A 16,385-nucleotide genomic window follows, 5' to 3' on the forward strand; every position below is an offset into this window, starting at 1 on the left:
CAAAGAAGAGGAGGAAAATTAAAATATGACCACTTGTAATCTGTGAGTGGTTAAAACCTCATAAATTGTTTACATGGTTACATATTGATTCTATGGTGCAGTCAAATTACTTACGTAGAATATATTTTGAACATACCAGTCAAATTAATTTTAAGCATTTTTGGCTAGATATTCCAAAGGGGGAAAAGATATCTTATTTGTCAAATAGCTTGTTATGGAGGTGCACTTTTTAGAATTACTATTGACATTTAGTCTAGCTGCTGCTTTGCTCAGTTTATTTAGAAATTTATTTTGACAACCAGGCATTTCTTCTTTGAATAGTCAGTTGACCAAAGCTATTAGAGGTTTAAACTCTCCAAATTAATTCTGCTGTTTGTCCTTGAGTTAAAAAGGACTGATTAGAATAATTAAAACAAGGAGTTGCACATCTATGGTTAGGAGACACTGCAATTGAAATTGCATTCTTTAGACACTAATGTCTTAAAAGATGTTGCTCATGGATGGCTGATTATGGCAGCATTAAGAAATATATAATGATTAGTTCTTATGCAGGGCAATTAAAACTGTAACAGTGTTCACAGAATTATCAAAACTGGTTTGACCCAACATACTGTGGAAATGAAAATGAGACTTCTGCACATGACTTATCATTTATTTGTAAAATTCAGTTGTGTAGTTGGTCAAAATGTGAAATGGTATGACTTGTTTTTAAAGGTGTAGGTGGTTTGTGTTCATGAATAATAAGTAAGGATAAACAAGGGTATATTTCTCAAGGTCATGAGCTAATTCTGCTCTTTCCTTTTGAGGTAAATTTAGAGATGTTACCATAATCACCTGTTGGGTATGAATAATAAAAAACAGATAGGGATCCCAATAAAAACCTAGGCTCTTTGGACGTTTTTATATTGATCATAGGTACCCTAAATTTATACCTCTGATGCAGGTTATTTCTGTGACAATGCAGGGTTGTAAGGTTTTTGACTGATAAATAGTACTATTTTACTCAGCTTGATAAAGCATTTCATTTATCACCAATAACTTTTAGCTGTATGTAATGTAAATTTCTTTTTTAAAAATATTGGTAAGCTCTCATTTTAGCCAAAGGGTTTGCTACAGTTGAAACAAAAAATAATAAAGAGTTTTTGTTGAAACAGAACATAATAAAGTGTTTAGAATGACAGCAGCTTTACTGAAGTTAGTGATTAGTCTTCTACAGGAACTCTATGGAGGCAGTAGCTTCTGTTTGGATGTATTTATTCTGGTTAAGTTGTATTACATGCCTCATATTTACTTATTTTATTTATCAAAGAGAACATTGCAAAATTTGGTTCTACCTCAACCTTGCATATATAGTAAGTAAGTTCAATTTAAAATTGTTTGGAACTTGGAACTAATTTTTCTCTAGAAAGTGTTACAAATACATAATGTCCAGGTTTCCCAACTCACTCACATGAAATGATATTTACTCATTCTATAGTGTGGTAAGAGCAATTCAAAAGGGAGTAGGAAAAGGAAAATAGGGGAAAGAAACTTTGTTTCCCTTCCATGAATGTAGACCAACCTTTGGGGGAAAATATGAATTTCTGCCTTAGCCATTCTCTCTTATTCCTACCTACTGACCTTCTGTGTCCCCATGCTACCTTGATCCATTCCTCCCTTATGAGGTCAGTTCTCATGTAATTCTTCCCTAGCCCGAAGTACTCCCAGTTTCAAAATCATCTACTTTCTTCTCTCATCTCCTTAAATTCAAAGTTGGAAACAAAGCCATCTGACTAAAGAAAGGAACTCATTCCAGTGGAAATGACTTATAACTAATAAAATTCCTCTAGGGATATTTGTAATTTTGCAAGAGGAAGCATTAATCCAACTATTGAAAATTTGGGCAGCAACCTCATGAAGAAAAAAATTAAATAGTGTAGGGAAGATTTTTGTTACCCCTTTTTTTTTTTTAAACATCTTTATTGGAGTATAATTGCTTTACAATGGTGTGTTAGTTTCTGCTTTATAACAAAGTGAATCAGTTATACATATACATATGTTCCCATATCTCTTCCCTCTTGCATCTCCCTCCCTCCCACCCTCCCTATCCCACCCCTCTAGGTGGTCACAAAGCACCGAGCTGATCTCCCTGTGCTATGCGGCTGCTTCCCACTAGCTATCTATTTTACATTTGGTAGTGTATATATGTCCATGCCACTCTCTCACCCTATCACATCTTACCCCTCCCCCTCCCCATATCCTCAAGTCCATTCTCTAGTAGGTCTGTGTCTTTATTCCCATCTTGCCACTAGGTTCTTTGGCCTTGGGTTCAGCTTTGCTCAGCTGTCCCAGTTCTCATAGCTACTTCTGTTTCTCCCACTGAATCCACAAATTCTTTAGAAGCTCCATGTCTTTTAATTTACTTTGTTTTGTGCTGTTAGCCTTTGGTTGTAGTGACTACAAGGCCTCTGACACTAAGTGTTGGTTGGTGGAGTGGCAACTGTATCATTTTTATGTCAGAAGCTACATTTGTGTTCAAGGAGGATGCCGTAAGTCCTGTTTTACATGAAATTTTCACCCTCTTGTCAAAGTCTTCATCTAAACTACAACCAATTGCTAAGATGTGTGGTTTAAAGGTTGGCTCTTCTTCCTTTCTGTGCTTATTTTCTGTTGAGCTGTAAAACAATCCAAAAGTGTAGGTAGTAAGAAAATAAGGAAGAACAATCGAATAGACTACATTGCCTATTTTTTTTAGTTACACAAACGTTAGAATGGTTAGCAAGATTTGTCATCCCCCCCCATTTAACTATGGAAGAGGTATTATAAATGGAACTAAATGAAATAAAGACTGAACTCCTTTAAATTATGGAGAAATATCAGATTATTAGTTTATATCTCTGCCCCTCTACTGTCATTTGGAACTATTGATTGCAGTGTTTTTTTAAAGAGACAATTGGGAAGGCATCTAAAGTTTATCTACTTATTAGCTCACATTATCCATATGTTTTAATATAGCTCTCTAGTGTAAGGTAAACAAAATTTCTTCATGTTGAAAATAGAAAATTTGGGTTTTTTGCCAGGGAACCATATCCTTTGAGTCATTATAGCTCATTATCATCAGTATAAGCCTAGATTAGACTTTTTTTTTTTTTTTTTTACTTTTTTTGGTGTATATGGATAAAGAAAATTTACCATTCATACATTAATCCCCATATTTTTGGATATCTAGCTTTAAATGACTTGCATTATAAAAAATTCACTCATTCATCAGACTGCATTATATTTGTATTTAGTGGTGTCAGGTTGAAACTCTAGAAACACAGAGATTTCTTAGGCGATGGCCTTTCTTACCCTTTTCTAGACATTATACTGGACATTTTGATCTCTGGTGAATATCACTCTGCAGAATTTTTTTCTCAGAAAGATTGCTAGTCTCTTCTTGCAATAGCAGTATATAAGTTGATTGTGAAAAACAACCACAGGCCAGCAAATAAAAATCATGTTATAAAATTAAAATGAGAACTGCCTTGATGAAATAATTCATAACTAAGACTCAATCTCTTCATTTTAAGATACTGATGATTCTGAAAAAATATTTTTTTTTTTTGGAATCCAGGCAGAAGTCTACTATATCAAGATTGCTATATGCTTAATCAGAGCCTAGCACATCTATCTTTTTGTCTACATGAGAGATACTGGTATTCAGTACATTCCATTGAGTAAAGATTCCCAATTCTGTGTATTGAATATTCTTTAAATGTTAAAGCTTTTAAATACATATTTATAGTTTTTCTCATACTTTGCTGGTTGAAAAATAATCTTACTAATGGAAAGTACTACATTTCCCATTTTATTGCCACCTTTGCCTTATATATATCCTTTTGGTAGTCTAGTAATTGGTACAGTGATATTAATTTTCAGTTAATAAAATTACAGTTTTCCACTGATATCATAACAATCATATTCATTTGACCATAATACCATTTCATGTATAATTTTGAAATATAATTTTTTTTAGATTTAGTGATGTTCACATGTAGTATATTGAAATAGAAAACAAGTTTAAAAATTAGTATCCTAGTATGTAATATTAATGGTATTTTCATATTATGGTATAAAGGCATTACTTTTTGTAGCTCTTTTAATGATGCCATGAAAAGGTCTTTTGTAAAGCTTTACAAGGAAGAGAGGATATCATTGGAAGTAGGCTTTTTTTTTGGAAGCTGAGAAAATTGATCCATTTCAGGTTAAAAAAAGCAGTGGCATCCAAATACTCTTACTGTTTATCAACTTTATAAATTGAGACTCTACATTTTACTGCTGAATAATTTCAACTGATAGTCTATATATACTCTTCTTAGATATAATGCTGCTTGTTTTTCTTACTTTTTATTCATACAAAATGTATTGCCTTTTTACTGTGTATTGTCCTTTGATGATATCTTTTAAAATTTATTTTAAAGTCTTCAAGCTCATGTATCATTTTTACCTTCTTATCACTTTCGCTTTTTACTGTCTGGTTTGTCCTTCATTGGCTTGGCCTTCCAATACTGTGCCTCGTGATTTTGAAGGCTACAGAAACTTGAGGAAAGCAATCGAGAAGAAAGAAGGTTGGAATATTTCCCAGGTTTTTTATTAACATGTCATTTAAATACTTAGTTGCCATTCAAAAGGATATATGCTGTAGAATTATAGATTGTTTCAGACTAGATTAGCTTGGTGCTCCTAAAAATAATGATGATTTTATAAAATTAACAAAAACACTGAAAATATAAAAAAATACTTTCTGAGAATAAAAGCCAGTGGTTATATGAATTAAAATTCAGGAATTTCATGTGAATTTAGAATAGATTATCATAATTTTGATGGCTAAAAATGGCTCAAGAACCCCACCCTTTGACTTTCAGAATATACCTTTCGGAAACTTGTAAACAGACAGGGAATTATTAATTCGGTGGGAATTCGCATTTTGTTGCAGCACATGCTAAGTCATGGGTGGGCTCATTCTCATCTCTTCCTTATTTTGTGTAATCTTTGTTGGGAAAACAACATTAAAATGGCAACAAAGTAAAAGGAAACTGTGGCCTTACTACAGATAAGATTTATAAGGCATATTTAAGGTTGAATTAGAAAAACAAGTTTTGCTTTTAAAATGTATCTGAAGTCAGCATCAAAAACAGGATCTTCTCTTTTTTTTCCATTTGAAATTTGAGCAAAATTTAGAAGCACTACTTGTGAACTCCCAATATAATAAAAATTTTCATTTTACTCATTCAGTATTATGATTATTTAACCAAGTATCAAGTATTTTACTTCTTATTAGAACGTCTCTTTATAGATTTTTCTAACCGTCTCATGATTACACCATCAAAATGATTAAGAAAATAAACTGGTTTCAGAATAATATTAACTATTTTAGAAGCATCACTTTATAATTTTATTTCTTACTAAAAATAAGCCTTTTGAGAACTTTTACTGTGCAACAATTAGTTAAACTAATCTCTTACTTTAAATAGCTGAAACCATAAATTATATTTTAAGTTATTTAATAATTTACATTCCACAATTATATCCTACATATTACATAGTATTCTAAAGTTTCTATAATTTATTCTAGGATTATATTTTAATTATATAGTTAAATTAAAATATAATTCTATAATTAAAATATAATTCTATCTGTAGGTCATCTTAGGACTCACCTAATTAGTTTATATTTAGGACATTATGTTTATCATTGGAATTAAATTAGAGCATTAAAATGTGAAAGATTTTCTATTTTGAAAGGTCAAAATAATAAGATGCATAGTTAAAGTAGTGTAATGGAAACATTTTCCCACCTTAAAATAGTTAAATCCTTTAAATATACTTAATGAATAGCGTTTGCCTCCAATTTTTATATGATGCCTAATAGATAACAAAAGCAGAGTTGTTTGGTGTTCTAGGACAGGGCTTCTTAAACATGAATGTGCATATAGATAACCTGGGGTGTTGATAAAATGAAGATTCTCACTCAGTAGGACTTACATGGAGCCTGAGATTCTACATATCTGACAAGCTCCTGGGTGATGCTGATGCTTCTCTGTCTGTGAACTGAACTTTGAGGCAATATTCCAGAATACTGGCTTTGGAGTCATGACACCTGGTTTTAAGTCCCCTGGAGTTGATAAGCTTCACCAGGCCACAGTTTCTTTTTTGGTTGTCAACAAAAATATTGACCTTGGTTGTCAAATGTCAAAGGGTTTAAATTACTTGATCACTAGTGTTCCTTCCAGCTCCAAGATTCTGATTCTATGTAAAGTGCAAACTTACATATTTTTCATTGCTGCTTAGTTATTTTAGATATAAAATTTCCCCACTTTATTGAAGAAAACTTGAATATTTGCTGTACAACAATCATAAAGTATCAAATTGTGTACTTTAAAAGCTTAAGCCTTACGTGATTTATAAAGGTAAATTAATAATATAAAGTTAACAACTGCTGATTTTTCTGCATCAGAATTGGCACAAACAGCTTATAATACATGAGTTAACTTCATATATAAGTGAAAATAACATTTGTTAAGCTGGATTCTGGTGACTTGGAGGGTGTAGGAGGGTGTGTTAGGTCAAGTATTTGAAACAAGGTGGTTGTATGGCTATAAACCTGAATAAAAGGGAATTTGTATTGGAGCTTGAAGTAATGAAGGAACTGACAATAACAAAAATTGTATGCTGCAGAGTTGCAGGTGAGGAAGGGAGACTACATAGGGGAGGGGATAAGAAATGCTGATGGGAGATATCTTTCCTAACACATGCTCCTTTCCTAGTCTTAAGCCTTAGGCCTATCTCAAGTATAGCACTACTTGAGTACATGGTGCTGGCCTTTGAATCAGATGATTGGATGAAGGGGGAGTTTCTTTCTAGATTTTCATCTTGAAATGTGTGATGATGGAAAATGAACAGTCCTATTATAATACAAGTGATGTTAGATAGGCATTCAGTATATTTAACATTTTTCTCTAACAAGTGATTTAACAAACTCACGGAACCTTGTTATAGTTTACTTGATTCCTCTCCAGTTAAGAGGATTTTATTGATATTCCTACTGGTAGTTTCTTCTCACTCTAGAGATATGCCGTCTTCCATGCATCTTTATGCATGTTTCAATTTGTACTATTCTACTCCAACATAATTAGTGTGTGAGACACATAGGCAGAGGTTCCAAACAGAGGTGCTCATGCACAATCATAGAGATTAATATATTTAACAAATACTTCATGCATATTTATTATGCACATCCCTTGGGTACTGGGCATGTAATGCTGAGCCAAACAGACATGATCCCTTCCCTCATGAGGCTTACAGTCTAATGGGGAAGACAGAAATTACAGAAATAACTACCTAAATAAACATAAATTAAGAACTCTGAAAAGTGCTTACAAAGGAAAAGTATTTGTGTTCATCTTGTTCTGAGTTCAAACATGTCTTTGAGAATTGGGACCTAGAGTTAAACATTAGAGTTTAATAATAATACCAGCGCCTAAATGAGATTAATTTTTTAGCCTAGAAGCTAAAAATAAGTCCATGTATTAGGGCAATTATTTAATGTAGCAGAATATCTGAAAGAAATGATAGCTGTTATAAAGTTATTCTGATAAAAATTTTAAGCTCTTTCTAGAAGAATTTTATTTGGAGAATATTGCTTTATTCAAGTATTCTTCTTATTCTTAATGATTTAAAAAGTTAACTATAGCACAAGAAGAAAATTTTCATATGTAGATTCATTTAAAGTTCACTTTCTTAATGTTATTTAGCTTGATAAAATGTAGGAGTCTAATGAACAGAAGTGTAACTTCTGTGCATAATTGATGATGGTTGCTAAACCCTGAAGGGTCAGAGTGATTTAACTATGTAAAAACTTTGCTCACTATAGAGTCTTCTTTTTCTCATGGCCACTAGGGCTGAAGTAATTAGTTTAGCTATAACATTATGTGACATTAGTATATATCAATAGTTAGGGCTGCTCTACTGATACCTGAAGAGGAAGCTTTTGTTTGTATGGTGAATCTTGTGGCAGATCCTGGAATTTCCTATTCAATCAGGGGTCAGGCAGAACTTCAGACAGTTCTGATGTGCAGAGACCCATTTCTGTGAGAACATTATGAGAAATAGCCCTGTGCTACAGGTATGACCTAGGAGAAAAGAACCTGTACTATTCTATTACCAGGGGAGACTGAACACTGTGATGGATGCAGCCGGTATAGACAAACTTACAGTGGGCAGATGTATTCTGATCTTTAAATTTATTCTTAAATGTATTAGGACATTAATAAAAAATGCAGTTTCTATATCTTTGTATTAAGATGAGAAAAATTTATATATTTATATGAGAAAACAAAAATATTTTATATTTCCATTGAATTTAATTTGCCTACATTCTAGTTGATTGAATGTTATGGTGACTAGTTCTTAGCTGTCTCATCAGGTGTCATGCTCCAGGGTATAATCTATTCCTCAGTGTTTCTAGAAAATAAGATTTTCTCCATTGATATAAATCACTGTACTATGAGTTGAATGGCAGTTTCAATTTTCCTCTGAAGCATCAGACATGATAACTTTGCTAAGTTAAATGATGAACTCTTCTAGTTTGTTTTCAAAAATAATGATGGTTTTTAAAAATCTGGGAGAAAAAAAGTGAACAATTTTCCTCTCTACTTTAACATCATACACTTTTGCTTCTTTTTTTTTTAGTGTGGCTGGTAAAGAGGATAATACAGACACTGACCAAGAGAAGAAAGAAGAAAAGGGTATTTCAGAAAGAGAAAGCAATGAATTAGAAGTTGTAAGTATGAGAGAATAAACTTGTAATTTTTAGTCCCTGGATTAGGTTGTTCTTGGTTGCTGATAACTGTACTAACTTATACGTAGAAAAGAGATTTTGTTATCATACATCCATTTTAAATTGTGTCCATGAGGACTTCTTTTCTTCAGAAATGTGAGCTATTAAATATTAGCAACTCACAATCTTGTGCACTGTGAAAGCATTGTGTATGGGGTGATAGAATACTAAGAGAGATGAAGTACTCTTTGATTTAAGACAGAATTATTGTAAAATAACCTTAAAATTGTGGATTGATATTTTTAACTTATGAAAAGTGAAATTTTTGTGCTCTTGTACTTTATACTCACAGTCTCTCTCTTTTTTTTTGCATTTATTCATTGAGACTATATTGTGCATATTAAATATAAAGCACCATAATAGAAGCCGGGGCAAAATTAAGTCATATGGCTAGGCACACTTCATAATATTGAGGGAGGAAGAAAAATTCTAACTCTGATTTTGTTTGTTTTTTATTGTTTATTTTTTAAATGAGTATAGTTGCTTTACAATGTTGTGTTAGTTTCTGCTGTACAGCAAAGTGAATCAGTTATATGTATATATATACATCCACTCTTTTTTAGATTTCCTTCCCATTTAGGTCAACACAGATCATTGAGTAGAGTTCCCTGTGCTATACAGTAGGTTCTCACTAGTTATCTATTTTATACATAAGTTTATATATGTCAATCCCAATCTCCCAGTTCGTCCCACCTCCCCCCTTTCCTCCTTGGTAACCATAAGTTTGTTCTCTACATCTGTGACTATTTCTCCTTTGCAAATAAGTTCATCTGCACCATATTTCTAGATTCCACATATAAGCGATATTATATGATATTTGTTTTTCTCTTTCTGACTTACTTCACTCTATATGACAATCTCTAGGTCCATCCACATCTCTGAAAATGGCAGAATTTCATTCCTTTTTATGGCTGAGTAATATTCCATTGTATATATGTACCACAGCTTCTTTATCCACTGTTGATGGACATTTAGGTTGCTTCCATGTCCTGGCTATTGTAAATAGCACTGCAATGAAAATCGGGGTGCATGCATCCTTTTGAATTATGGTCTTCTTCAGAAAGATGCCTAGGAGTGGGATTGCTGGGTCATGTGGTAGCTTTAGTTTTAGTTTTTTAAGGAACCTCCATACTGTTCTCCATAGTGGCTGTATCAATTTACATTCCCACCAACAGTGTAGGAGGGTTCCCTTTTCTCCACACCCTCTTCAGCATTTATTGTTTGTAGATTTTTTGATGATGGCCATTCTGACCAGTGTGAGGTGACTTGCTTTTGTGTTTGTTTGCCATCTGTATGTCTTCTTTGGTGAAATGTCTATTTAGGTCTTCCACCCATTTTTTGATTGGATTGTTTGTTTTTTTTGATATTTAGCTGCATGAGCTGTTTGTATATTTTGGAGATTAATCCCTTGTCAGTTGCTTCATTTGCAAATATTTTCTTCCATTCTGAGGGTTGTCTTTTTGTTTTGTTTATGGTTTCCTTTGCCGTGCAAAAGCTTTTAAGTTTGTTTATATTTGTTTTTATTTTCATTACCCTAGGCGGTAGATCAAAAATGAGCTTGCTGTGATTTATGTCAAAGAGTGTTCTGCCTATATTTTTGGCTAAGAGTTTTATAGTACCTGGCCTTACATTTAGGTCTTTAATCTATTTTGAGTTAATTTTTGTGTATGGTGTTAGGGAGTGTTCTAATTTCATTCTTTTACATGTAGCTGTCCAGTTTTCCCAGCACCATTTATTGAAGAGATTGTCTTTTCTCCATCGTATATTCTTGCCTCCTTTGTCATAGATTAGGTGGCCATAGGTGCGTGGGTTTATTTCTGGACTTTCTATCCTTTTCCACTGATCTATATTTTTGTTTTTGTGCCAGTACCATACTGTTTTGATGACTGTAGCTTTGCAGTGTAGTCTGAAGTTCAGGAGCCTGATTCCTCCAGCTCCGTTCTTCTTTCTCAAGATTGCTTTTGCTATTTGGGGTCTTTTGTGTTTCCACACAAAGTGTAAAAATTTTTGTTCTAATTCTGTCACACAGTCTCTCTTAATGAGGTAATCAGTTTGCTTTGCCAATATTGTGCTATTAATGGACACAAATGACATTTTAGGAAGAAAGTCAAGAAGTGAGTGATCATGAAGATGAGGAAGAGGAAGAGGAGGAGGAAGAAGATGACGTTGAAGGGGGTGAAAGCTCTGATGAATCAGATTCCGAATCAGATGAAAAAGGTACTTGTCCTTTGGTACAAGGACAAAAATTTATTTTGGGCACTTGTTTAAAACATGGCAGAAAACTCTTAACATTCTCCATTTCATCCTTGATGAAAGCACCTTTTATAATTGCTGGCCTATATATGCCCTCCAAGGCTCATGTTCTTCTCTTATTGGATTTAGTCATTGTGTAACTTCCATTCTTATTTGCTACAAATGGTATCTCTTGTCCTTGACCAAAGTGAACACTCTGTATCTTTTTGACCTTTTTTAATTTTTGGTATAGTCAGGATATTTTCCTTACAGCTGCCAAGTGAATACTTGGATACAGACGATGGTTGTCATGCTCTTATTATAGCCTATCCCAGAATTTTTATTTTCTTCTTTTATAATAGCCAATTATCAGGCAGACTTAGCAAACATTACTTGTGAAATTGCAATCAAGCAAAAGCTGATTGATGAACTAGAAAACAGCCAGAAAAGACTGCAGACGCTGAAAAAGCAGTATGAAGAGAAGCTAATGATGCTGCAACATAAAATTCGGGACACTCAGCTTGAAAGAGACCAGGTGCTTCAAAACTTAGGTAAGAATTATATTTAATTCAAATTAAAGTTCAAACTAAATTGTCAAAATAGATTTTTATCCTGTCTTCCTTTACAAGAAAAAAATTATATTGGAAGTCACGTTAAATGTTAATTTGTCCCATTATGTTAAATATTACTGTTTATTTTGTTTTTTCATGCTGGTACCTGTCTAGGCTATTTAATAATTTTTTTTCCAAAGTTGTGGCTAATTGTTTTAATGCCTTGATTTATGCTGGGAACTTTTTTTAAATTAAAAAGATAAAAACTTCAATAATTGTTAAATAAGAGTAGATATTAAAAGGCAGAGTGATTGAAAGGCATCCTGGCCTCCTGAGGTTTGTATTTAGGAGGTAGTTCTTGTCTAAGGTCATGAGTTGTAAATCTGTGAAATAAAAATCTGTGTCTCACACAAACAAATACAAATATTGTTTGGTCATTTAGGCTCAGTGGAATCTTACTCAGAAGAAAAAGCAAAAAAAGTTAGGTCTGAATATGAAAAGAAACTGCAAGCCATGAATAAAGAACTGCAGAGACTTCAGACAGCTCAAAAAGAGCATGCAAGGTTGCTTAAAAATCAGTCCCAATATGAAAAGCAATTGAAGAAATTACAGCAGGATGTGATGGAAATGAAAAAAACAAAGGTATTGATTATATTTTCCATTAACGGTAGATGTTGGTGATGCTTGTGTCTTTTGGGACCAAAAAAAATTATTGTGGTTCTTCCTGTATTCAATAAAAGGTAACCCAGTCTTAGAAATGATGCACTTCCTTTTGGCAGTTAAGTCATCCATAGTCAAAGTCTTTCTTTGGAGTAGCTGAAAATCATGTGGTCATCAAGGCTTCTCTGACTTTAAAAACAAAACAAAACAAAACAAAACTCTTATACAAACTTAACAAAAATATAAAATATTTCAAACATGCAAGAAAGCACAGATAATAACATAATGAACAATATATCCACTGTCTAGTTTAAGGTATTAAACATTGCTGATATGCACAAAGCTTCCTATATATCTCTTCCTGATCATATTCTCTTTTCCCTGAGAGGTAACAACTATCTTGAATTTGGTGGTTATCATTCCCATGCATAGAAAAGTACAAGTTTTCTTCCCTTGACCAGAGAGAGTATGTGAATTCTAATCTGTTATTGTTTTTGTGGTGGAACGGATTATTCTTAACTTTTGGCATGAAAATCAATGTTGTTTCCTTAAAATAGGAAATGTGGAAATGATTTAAGAAGTAGATTATTATGTTGTGTAGTTGCTGATGACAGCAAAAATAGCTAAAATAACTAGGTGCTTACTATGTGCCAGGCACTGTTATAAGCACAGTGCAGGTATTAACTCATTGAATTCTCAGAGGAATCCAATCCCACAGAACTATTACCTCCATTTTATAGATGAGAAAACCAAAGTCTAGAGTTGTTAAGTAACTTGTTCAAGGTCACACAGCTACTGATAATAAGTTAGATACCAAAAAATCATTCAAGTTATAGAACAGCTGGACATTGAATATAAAAAGCATAGAACACTAAGCAATTTGATAGAAGTATGTTAGAAATGTATTAGAAATATAAATATATTAATCTTACAAAAATAAGAATTGACCATTTAATGTGTAGCAAAACTCCACATTTTTTTCTTGTTAAATATTCAGAATCCTAAGAACATTTTTCCATACATGTGATTTATTTAATGAATATTGTGATAGGGTAATCACAATAGATGTATTTACCTAATATTTTAGGTTCGCTTAATGAAACAAATGAAAGAAGAACAAGAAAAAGCCAGATTGACAGAGTCTAGAAGAAACAGAGAGATTGCTCAATTGAAAAAGGATCAACGTAAAAGAGATGTGAGTGGACTTTAACTCTCAGTTATGTAAGAACATTGTACATCAACAAGATTGTTCAATAAATGAAAGAAATTTTTTGATAACTTTATTAAATACAGTTAAGGACAATAAATAAGCATTTTATAATTTGGCATTTATTATAGTATGTGGATTATAGTAATTCCATATAAAAGTTTATGAAAAACACTATAATATTATTATAAATTTTATTGGAGGCATATTTCCTAGATGATCAGGTGGAAGAAAATGGCAAATAATGACTGGTTATTTCTAGGGAGACCAAGGAAGTAGTTGCAGTATTATATAAGATAGGAATTTTAAGATGGTTCCAAAGACAGCTTCCACTAGAGATTTTTATAAATGTTCCTGGAATAATAACCATGCTTCACTAGAAGAGGCTTTACTAAGGGCTATAAAAATTTTCATATTCTTTGACCCAAGAATTCTGCTTCCATGAACTCAGACTAAGTAAGTAATTTAAACTAAGACAAATTACAGTGTGTTAAAATCTTCACTTTAGGGTTATTTGTAGTAATGAAAACTGTAAAATCAACTAAGATGTGTGTCAGTAGGGGTAACAGTTAAATAAATTATGGTTCATCCCATTTAAAAGGTGGTTATTCATTCATTAAAAATTAGGATTTGGAAACTGCATAGCAAAATGAAAAATGACTATGATTTCACATTAAGTGTAAAGTAACATTTTATATATGCGTGCTTGTTTACAATGAGGGAAAAATTTGAAGGATACATATCAATATGCTAAATGTGGTTGTATTAGGGTTATAGGTTATAGTTGATTGGATTTTTTTCTTTCCAAAGTTTTGGCAATATAGTTATTTCTTATGACATTTTTTTCTTAAAAAAAAGAAGCCATCACCTTCCTTTCCACAATATCAGTTAGGTTTCAGCCCTTGTTCTTTTTTTCTCACCAACTTTTTCTAAATTCGCCCTGAAGAAAACGTAAACATACAGGATATTTTAGAAAATAGAAATCTACTTTGGGGGGTAAAGAGGAAATTAAGGGGATAGAGAATAGTGAGCAATGAGATAGAAAAGTAGATATTTTAGCCAGATGACTCCCATATTTATGACTGTATTTATTTATTTATTTTCCCAGGATATTAATGTATTTTAATAATCACTCTATTTTATCACTTTCAATTCCTGGGCATTTTAGATCTTGTTTATACCAATACGTTCCTACTGAAATCGAGTAGAAGTACATTTTAACATATTGTCTAGTCTTTTTTTTCTGCTTTTTTAAAAAGACAGAAAATTTATATGCCATAAAGTTCACTGTTTTAACCTATACAATTCAAGATTTTAGTATATTCACAAATTTGTGCAACAATCACCACTCTAATTCCAGAACATTTTCATCACTCCAAAAAGAAACCCCATACCCATTAGCAATCACTCTCCATTCCTCCCTGGCTCCTAATCTACTTTCTGTCTATGGATTTGCTTATTCTAGACATTTTATAAAAATGGATCATACAATATGTAGCCTTTTGTGTCTGGCTTCTTTCATTTTAGCATGTTTTCAAGGTTCATCCATGTTATAGCATGTATCAGTAGTTCATTCCTTTTTATGGCTGTAGGTATAGAGCACATTTTGCTAATCCATTCCTCGATTGGCTGGCATTTAGGTTGTTTTGACTTTTGGGCTATTTATTTTGTTTTTAATGAAAACTTTTGGATAACAGGAATAATTTCCTTACAATGTATGCTACCTATTTCTTTACTACTAATTCATATGATTTATAGAGAGATCAATATTGAACAATTAACTCCTGGGATTGAACTTTTGAATCTTATCCACAACATATGATGTCTCTATTCTATTATAAAGATCTGAGGCTGGCTAATCACATACAAAGCTACCATTTCAGATGTTCTCCTCCCTTTAATTTGTTGCTTTGTGTGCATATTCAACTCCTGTCTATATTGTTTCTTGTAATATTCAACTTTGAACACTTAGAGAACCAAATATGTTTGTACATCATACAAAAAAATATGAATGAGCTTGAGATTTGATTTTTAATATGAAGAAATTAAATGTAGTAAGAAGCTTAAAACTATAGGTTAATTTTAGTTTTTGATAGTTCATTCATTTAAAAAAAGATTTATTAACTTTGCTTCTATGTCTGTTATTGTGTAGGCAATTAAGATATGTCAGTGACAAGATAACTTCCTTTTCTCAAAGAATTCCCATCTGATAACATAAGAATGCGTATAAACTTGAGATGTATCATCTGTTTGAATTTGGGATACAGAACATAGAGAGTTATTTGTTACATCACAGAATTAAAGCCCTAGAAGTGACATTTGTGATCAAGGCTATCTGTGATCAAGACTATTGTGATCAAGATTATTTCCTAAATTATATCCCTAGAAAGTGGCTTAAAATAATTAATAATTAATTGTCTTTATCATATAGACTACCTAAAAAACAAATTGGTAGCCAGTTTGTTTTATTGTCCAACAATAAAACATTTATTTCCAATGTTATTTGGAAATAACATTTCCAAAGTTACTATAAAGTGCTAATACAATTAATATATATTCTCCCTATGTTTAAAATAGTTTATAACTACTGTATATATTGTAAGATACCTCTTAGAATATTGAAAATATTCTAAGCTGTGTTTTTTTCCTAATCACGCCTTAGCCAGCAACCGAAACAAAATGTCCTGCAAAAATGAAATGAGACAATATTTGTAAAGCATTTAGAAAAGTATTTGTATATAGCAAGCCCTATATTAGTGTTTGTTAAATAAGAGTATGTGTCACAGAGATAAGTTTTTATTTTCAGAGAGAAATGGCTATATAAGTATGCCTTTGTGTTTATTGGAATAAAATATCTATATCTGTAGTAATGGAT

The 16,385-nt window shown here is 32.3% G+C and overlaps 1 protein-coding gene across 7 annotated transcripts in view; it reads left to right on the plus strand.

The window, feature by feature from the left end:
* The window catches only part of KIF21A (kinesin family member 21A), a 174,235-nt gene that overhangs the window by 117,445 nt on the left and 40,405 nt on the right, over window positions 1–16,385 (plus strand). For all 7 annotated transcript variants that reach the window (XM_061205892.1, XM_061205886.1, XM_061205888.1 and 4 more), the window contains exons 12-16: window positions 8,713–8,803; window positions 10,960–11,077; window positions 11,455–11,643; window positions 12,086–12,285; window positions 13,391–13,498. In XM_061205892.1, coding sequence (XP_061061875.1) covers window positions 8,713–8,803; window positions 10,960–11,077; window positions 11,455–11,643; window positions 12,086–12,285; window positions 13,391–13,498 — 706 coding nt within the window. The remainder of the gene's footprint in view (window positions 1–8,712; window positions 8,804–10,959; window positions 11,078–11,454; window positions 11,644–12,085; window positions 12,286–13,390; window positions 13,499–16,385) is intronic.

The sequence above is a fragment of the Eubalaena glacialis genome, chromosome 11 (assembly GCF_028564815.1).
Source record: "Eubalaena glacialis isolate mEubGla1 chromosome 11, mEubGla1.1.hap2.+ XY, whole genome shotgun sequence".
NCBI classification, from domain to species: Eukaryota; Metazoa; Chordata; class Mammalia; order Artiodactyla; family Balaenidae; genus Eubalaena; species Eubalaena glacialis.